Source organism: Trematomus bernacchii, unplaced genomic scaffold (assembly GCF_902827165.1).
Source record: "Trematomus bernacchii unplaced genomic scaffold, fTreBer1.1, whole genome shotgun sequence".
NCBI classification, from domain to species: domain Eukaryota; kingdom Metazoa; phylum Chordata; class Actinopteri; order Perciformes; family Nototheniidae; genus Trematomus; species Trematomus bernacchii.
The window spans coordinates 3877266-3885198 of record NW_022987547.1 but is presented as its reverse complement, the minus strand read 5'-3'; the positions used below and the strand labels follow the sequence as shown (position 1 = coordinate 3885198).

Genomic DNA, 7933 nt, shown 5'->3' with positions numbered 1-7933 from the left:
ATCTATCTATCTATCTATCTATCTATCTATCTATCTATCTATCTCATCATTATTTATCTCATAATTATTATAGCCTAGAAGTAATAGCATTTTAATTGACTTGATACCATGAATAAATTACTTTAATTAATAATAACGTGTGCTTATTTATTTATTTTATTTTTGATTATATTTAATAACATTTGATATCCCATTGTAATTAATATTACAGTACAACATCGTGCCAATGACGTTTATTTTTATTTTATTTAAAAAGAGATGTCAGGGCATTTCAGGTTTGATATTGTTGTATAAAGTAATCAATAACTAATTTGGTGTATCATTTTACAATCATAGTTTTCATTATTGGGTGCTTTTGTTTCTATTCACTTATGTGACAAGTAATTTCATTGATTCATCGTCATCTATTGATTTATATTCTCCACGACACAACCACAACACAATGTTTATTTATTTATGTATGTATTTACTCAATGTATTTGCATTGGTGTATTGTTAAGCTCTTTGTCTCCATAAAGTTGACATCATGGCAGTGCTGCTGGCTGCCGCGGTCTGTTTAAGCACCTTGGAGAACTCCGCTCCACAGCAGAGCGCACTGCAGAGGTTGAATCGCGATTGTGCGTAAAATTACGTCAAATCCGCACGGAAGTACCAGATGCTGCACTGGCAGGACTGCCTCCCTGTCCTCACCCTTTGTTGATGATATTAGCTGACGGCAGTTTACTGTTTCAGGTCTAGCCTGCATCGTTTTAAACTAAACCCCACTCTCCTCGCTGCCAGGGCATGTTATGGCTCCAGGGCAGATTTAAAGTGACGCGTTTTGCTTCATATTCATCCTAAAATCGGTAAGATGTCAACACCGTTTCTTGCCTAGCCTTTTTCTTGCACAATGTTTACACTTATTATGTTGTTCTCGGTTGGCAGTAAAGCACCTGCTAGCTGTGTAATTGTGTTATTGTGCCATGCTTTGGCGTAACAAGATGCCCATGTTGTTATTTTATCTCCATGCTGTAGATCGGGTTTCACCGGATTGGCCGAGGCAAATGCCACTCTATGAACTCTTCCAGCGTGCATGACTCTCGGTATAAACAGCATGGCCATTGCACATTCCAGCTGGTCTAAATATATCTATTAAGGCCACAAGAGGGGGAGGACTGTTGAAAGGGGTTTATCCTGGGACGGTTCACTGTCGTGGTGGACTCGCACCACTTGAATCACCTTCCTGAGATTGACAATCGTTTTTTTAGCACCTGCAGAGGAGAACTTGGCCCTATTCAAACATGCCATCGAGTCACACTGTGAGAGCCAGGGCGAGGGAAAGAAACAGCGTCCTGAGCAGACCTGAGTTTCTGTCTCTAAACCAGCCCCTCCGCAGCGGCGGCGGGGCCGGAGGCGGCGGCGGGCCCCCTGAGAGCCGAGGGGGCGCGAGGAGACCCGGTCCGATCAAGCACCAAACAAGCCAGCCGAGTGAGGAACCGGTCGAGCCCACCAAGTTGCCCGAAGAAGACTGTATGCTGCTGAACCCCTCTTTCAAGGGAATCGCGAAGAACTCCCTCCTCGCCATAGACATCTGCCTGTCTAAGCGCATGGGGGTTTGCGCGTACACGTACTCGTCCTGTGGAGGCTGCCGCTCCATGGTGTCCCTGATGTCGTTCACAGGCCACGGCATCACGTGGATCATTGGCACTCTCCTGTGTCTCACGAGGAGTAACACTCTGGCAGGGCAGGAGGTCCTGGTCAACCTGCTGCTTGGTAAATGCCACACCACTACACTCACCAACCACAACAAATCAGTAGTATAATACCCAGAATGCACTGTGAGCAGGTCACTAATGCACTCTTGTTCTGCATGGGTGAAACTGTGCTGTCGAAGCTTTTAAAGAGAGACTTTGCACCCTGTAACTGTTAAATAGGTCAGCTGTGTAATTCTCTAGTTTATTGTAAATACAAAACATGCTTCCATAATGGCTTTATAAGTTGTAAGTTAAATTATTATTACACCTAGTATTAATACTTCAAATATTATGGGATGAGAAAGAAATGTTCACGACATGACAACCTCAAAATGTACTTATGGCTGACTTATTATAACTTTCTGACTTATATGATCTTTAAAGTATCAATAACTGATTGAATAACCATTATTAAACCATCATCAATACTATTTAAGGTATGGATTATTAGAAAGTATCAGATTGTGTTTTCAAACTCATACACTTTATGATACAAAATGTCCCTTTTTTAATCATTGTATTAAATATTGTTCTGATAGTTCTTCGGTAACAGATAATAAGAAAAGCAGACTTTGCAAGAAAAAGGAGGGAATGTTAAGATGTGTCACTTTCAATGACATGTTTTTATAATGAGTGACACCTGACCATTATGTAATGTGCCAATAGCATGCAATTTAATACAGCCATGCACAAAGTAATGACCCAAGATGACAAATATATGCAACAAATAGTATTGTTGGCGTCAGAAAGCAAGAATGTGACTGGAAGTTCATTTGTTTAATCTCCTGCACATGCAGAATACATTTTGGAAAAGTAAAAAGCCTCATTACCACTAAGGTAACCAACAGGTCAAAATGGAATGGGAATCTGTGTAAATGTGCTCAGGGTGTTCCTGAAATAGAAATAATTTCTCTTCGTAAACCCCTGAGTACACAAAGGTGAAAAACATATGTTGACCCTCTATGGGCGACCTAGTTTTAAATGACACAAAGAATACATTTTTGACCCTAAATAGGAGTGCACAGGTACACATGTGCACACAAATATGCATCATGGACCTTAACACAGATTATTGATTAAACAGAGCAGTACTAATCTCCTGGCTGTGGTTACATTGAGCTCGGAAGCCTAAATCTCTGGATTTAGGACAATGTTTTGTGTTTGGGACATTGTTCAGCCTCAAATTCCTGTTCATTATTTGTTGGTCCAGGATAATATCTAGTCTATTGTTGTCTGTCGGGAGAAAATGTACAGACATGCTGAACATTGGTTGGGGAAATGATTTTCAACACTTGGACAAATTCAGTTTTGTTTTCACCTAACAGGGAAGTACTGGCCTGTCAGTTTTGGTTTGATTCAGTTCATTGCCATGAGCAAATGAAATGTGCAGTGCAGAAATATATTTCCCATACAGTGTTTTGAAATGGCTTCTGGGAATTTCTGCAATACTACTGAGCATCTCAGGGACTCCCAAAGCAGACCTTGACTGTGCAGAGGATGTTCCATCCATATCGTCTGAGTTGCAGCCCTGCTTTGGTGTTTTCCGCTTTATTCTTTCGTATAACTTATTTACTCTGTCCCTACACAAATTCAAGTTTCCCTCAAGTCATGCACAAACCCTTTTTAACAGTAGTGCAAAAAGGAATAATTTAGGCAACTAGGTGAACAGATGTGATGGCGACAATATCAATAACATCACTCTCACCACGTGGCCAGATAAGATCAATGATGCAGTCTGGTGTACCCAATTCCTTGTGCTGTTTTTGAGGCCTGAATGGAAGAATACAGTATCAAACAGACATGACATCACACAGCTGTTGTCTTTAATTACATTGCCATCAAGCTTGATGGAGCAGATGGGTCAGTATTATATTTCTAGTGCCTGTAAACAGCTCTTGCAGCTTTCTAAGGTAAAAGGAAATTCAGCAATACCAAGATAATTGAAGCAATTCTAATCAAATGTGTATTCTAACGGTGAATCACATGACTACATGTGCTATAAAGAATATGCTTGAAGTAACCAACCCTCAGCTTTATAGTATCTTTTGACTTGTTCTGGTTCACTCTTACCCCCCTAACAGCTCTGTTCTTCAGCAAAAAAGCTCTAAAACCTACTGTGGGCTATCTGCCAAGCAATAAACGGCAAACAAATAAAGTTAATGACTAGCGCGTGTATACATGAGGAGCATTTAGCAGCTATAAATACAGATATTTTGCCCAGGAGTTGGTGGGTATACCAAAACAAAGCACAGAGTGTGCTTGATTCATAATCATCTCTAAATGAATGAAGTATAACATTGCTCCAAATCTGCTGGGTGTATAAATACAGAACTCTTTGCCGTATGAACTTCAAAAGATGTAATAGGTCAGTATTGTGTTTACAGCTTGTTTCTGCTTACCCGAAGTGACTTAAAAAGATATGTATTGCGGTTTAAAAAGACTGTTGTTGCAGATATTTTCCTATTAAATTCCAACCTTTGTATTGCCATATAAACAATACAGGTCTGCAGGAATTCAAATATTTGAAAAAAATTGAAATAAAAGATAGGAAATAACTGTCCCTGACATGGTAATTTCAAATAGGTTAAATCATCTTCAAAGAGCTGAATACAATTGTAAAGGTGTAATTGGATGAGCAGTAAAAAGTGGAATTTAGGAAGGGTCTAAGATGGGCCCTAATGTTGTGTTTTTGTATATGATGTGTTGGCCTAAAAGAGTCTATTTCAATCAGCCATAGACTCATCATTGCTGAAATTGGATAGAAGAAACTCATAGCACAGCATATATTGGTGTTATAGTACTCCTTCATTTTAAAATGGTAGTGTGAGAAACAAAGATTATAGTTAGCTAGACTCTGGCAGACTAGAGATGGCGTTTCAATACAATTTTCAATACAGCAGTTTCCCTTTCAACACTAGATGTGAGCTCAGAATCTGACTGCCTGCAGCCATGGACCCTGAATGACACAAACCCATGCTGGGCCGAAGCAGTCACACAATCTGCAAACACATTTTTTTGGGGGGGGGAAACATCAGAAAGTAAAACCAGAATTTCCCACTAATATACCAACAATCTTAATAAGACAAACCAAATCACAACTGTTGCTTTATTCAGCTGAAGGGCATTAAAAACAGCTTGTCTTTACAGCTGATTCTGATGCCTCATTGCTTGGCTCACTGACGCCTTCCATCAATACGTTTGAGATATAGCCAGCCAGTGTGCATGTCTCTAATATTCCATCAGTTTTATTGTCTGCTTAGCTCCTGAACAGTTTCCTTTTTTTTTTTTACTAATGAGCCCACCTCTCTTTTATTCCTTAATCTTTTTATTTAGTATTCTCCACCGTCTTTCCTACCAGCCTTTAAGGAGTTGAGGGAGTTTAAAATAATGGTCCTGTTGGGACAGGCAGTGGGCGAGTGGAATGAGAAGTAGGGCAGCATAACCAATATGTCAAACGACTGACAGTTATTTAGCGCGTGGTTGGTTGTGTGAAGATGGCAGACTTTAACAGAAGTTAAACATGGCAATGGTAGGGGTATTTTTGGGAGTGCTATAGAGCTATAAAGAGCATCGACAAATGTCTGGTATGTGGACTCAAAGCAAATGCTTCTCGGTATTGTATGCCTTATCGGTTATTCTTGGTAACCACATATCAATTTACATATGTACTATAATTGTTTTCTGTTTTATTTGAATACTCACTCCAAAACCATAAAACCATGCTGTCCAGTTATCTTACTACCGTTATTATACCCTGGATTATTTATAGATTTAACAGGATTTAAAGACTACAGCCATGCTAGCAGCCATGCTAACTATAACATACTAACGTGCAGATTTTTAGAAGGTTCAACGTATAATTTTCACCATTATAGTTTAGCATGTTAGCATTTTACCTAGGGCTGTCCCTATATGAGATTTTTCACTACACTTTTCCCTTTTTTTTATTACATTTTTTGGATAAATTACACATAGGTGTGGATAGAGATTCTGTACCCAAGACTTTACCAAAGTGTACAAAAAAATGCTGATTTTTTTATACAATATTAACATATCTGTTTTATTTTTATATCCTTATTTATTTAAATACCAGTATATCACGACAACCCTCATTTTAACATTTGCTAATTACCGTCAAACCGAAACAGCTGACACTGATGGAAATGTCATATTTAGTCCGAAATTAGAAAACTGGATACATTTTCAATTCTGACTACATTATTAAATGTGAATCTGAGGCTGATGCGACAGATCATTTAATGTATTGGTACTAATATTAAGCAATGGCATTTACCTTCACCATTTCATTTGTCTACCATGTCATCCATTCTGTTATCTTTTTCTCGACAGCCCTCATTGTTGATGTCCTGACTGTGGCTGGCGTCCAGAGACTGGTGAAGCGCAGAGGACCCTGGGAGATGATGCCGAGCTTGTTGGACTGCGTTGCCATGGACCTCTACTCCTTCCCAGCTGCTCACGCTAGCCGGGCCGCCATGGTTTCCAAGTTCCTGCTGTCTCACCTGGTCCTGGCTGTGCCGCTACGCATCCTGCTCGTGCTGTGGGCCGTTCTGGTGGGCATGTCCCGTGTGCTGCTGGGAAAACACCACCTAACTGATATGGTGTGCGGCTTCGCGCTGGGGCTGCTCCACTTCAGCTTGATGGAGACAGTTTGGCTCTCATCAAGCACCTGTCAGACTATTATTTCTATCGGCACGTTCAGCTGGAGCCCTTTTTTCTGAGTTTTTGATATAATTCTATGCTAGCGCTCAAGGCTAATTTGATACACTAATCTCACAGTTATAAGGACTCAGGTGAAGTTTTTTTTGCAAGCTCCAAAGTTCTTATCGCAGGGTGTGACCTGAACATTTAGATTTTTGGAATCAAAGGCTGGCTTGCATGTAACACCCAGGACAGGCATGTCACAAAACATCATAATGTAACTTCATAATGCTTTACAAATCCTAGTATCTGCAATCAAACCTACTAAAACACACTTCTATATCTGCTTAATTTCAAATAAGTCCTTATATTAATGCAACAATTCAGACTTTTTGACTGGTCAAATTGCACATGTAGGATTTTGTTTCTCTTTTTTTTTTATACTCATGCAGTATGAAAACTTGTATAATTGCAACTCTTTCTATTCAACAAATTCTCTCTTGAGTCTGTGTGCCTCTTCCTCCTTGCCATTTTACTTCCTTTTACTTCCTCCTTCCCTGCTACCTCTTTCTCTTTTCTCATTTGTTCTTAATAATTGTGCTTTTATTTTGAAATAGTGATATGCTTTAACCGTGTTGGACACTGATTAGCTTGGTGTAAGGCTTTAATATTGAATGTAACAATAACATATATAAAGTGATGGTTGTTTGGATATTTTGATAATTGTTTCTGATTGGCATGACTATGGGATTCTGTTTTAACTAAATGTTGATTCAACTAATTTCGATACCTCTGAATTGATCTGCTTGTGTAAAATGAATGACACCATTTTTGCAACTATAACTTTTTACGTGCCATTTATGATTTACTGAGTCTAACCCTCTTTTTGTTTCCTAGCAGATATTTTCTCACTTCTGTACATCAGCCTAACACATGCTAATGCAGTGATGCTAATTATATGCCCATAAAACGAATGAATTAACACATTTTCTCTCTTTTTCAAATGTGTTTTTGTATGGACCTTGAATAAAACCTGCTGTTTTTTGTGAGAAACTTTTAATTGGTTTGGTGTGTAAATACAGTTTTGTCTACATTAGTTTGCTTTGTTCTGTACAGAGATCTGTCCGGTTTTTACTTTGTACTTTTTCCATCTCATTAATAAAACAAGGTGGGCTCTCAGTAAAATGTGGATGCCTCTGTGTTTTATTATTTTGACATGAGAACATTAAGAAGAAGAAGTTTGTTTTTATATTGATTTTCAGGATGAATAATGTGGATGTTTGGTGTTGCCATGCATCTGTCCACCTGGAATACTCAACATTAACAAAACAAGGTTATGCAAATATTTTAGATTGAAATTTTGGTGAAACTGTGAGCCAAATAGATTGAGGAAAAATACATTAAACTGTATTTAGTGATTGTTTCTGAATCCTAAAGGAAGCTTAACTACCTATATATAAAGTGGCTATCCAAAAAAATGTGTTTTACCCACTTCAATAATCACATGTACCCTCAGTTATCACATGGTCTAGAACTTGGTC

The 7933-nt window shown here is 38.8% G+C and overlaps 1 protein-coding gene across 1 annotated transcript; it reads left to right on the top strand.

Moving 5' to 3' along the window:
- The first annotated feature begins 659 nt into the window (after positions 1-659).
- LOC117476325 (inactive phospholipid phosphatase 7) lies at positions 660-7579 on the top strand. Its single transcript, XM_034122761.1, has 3 exons — positions 660-845; positions 1015-1752; positions 6084-7579. The coding sequence occupies exons 2-3, from the start codon at positions 1281-1283 to the stop codon at positions 6470-6472; spliced, it is 861 nt and encodes a 286-aa protein (XP_033978652.1). The 5' UTR covers positions 660-845; positions 1015-1280; the 3' UTR covers positions 6473-7579.
- The last annotated feature ends 354 nt before the right edge of the window (positions 7580-7933 follow it).

Excerpts from the sequence above, each read along its gene's own strand:
- LOC117476325 (XM_034122761.1), top strand. The coding sequence starts at position 1,281 with ATGCCATCGAGTCACACTGTGAGAGCCAGGGCGAGGGAAAGAAACAGC. Across the intron at positions 1,753-6,083 it reads CCTGGTCAACCTGCTGCTTG|CCCTCATTGTTGATGTCCTG; the intron begins GTAAATGCCACA and ends TTTTCTCGACAG.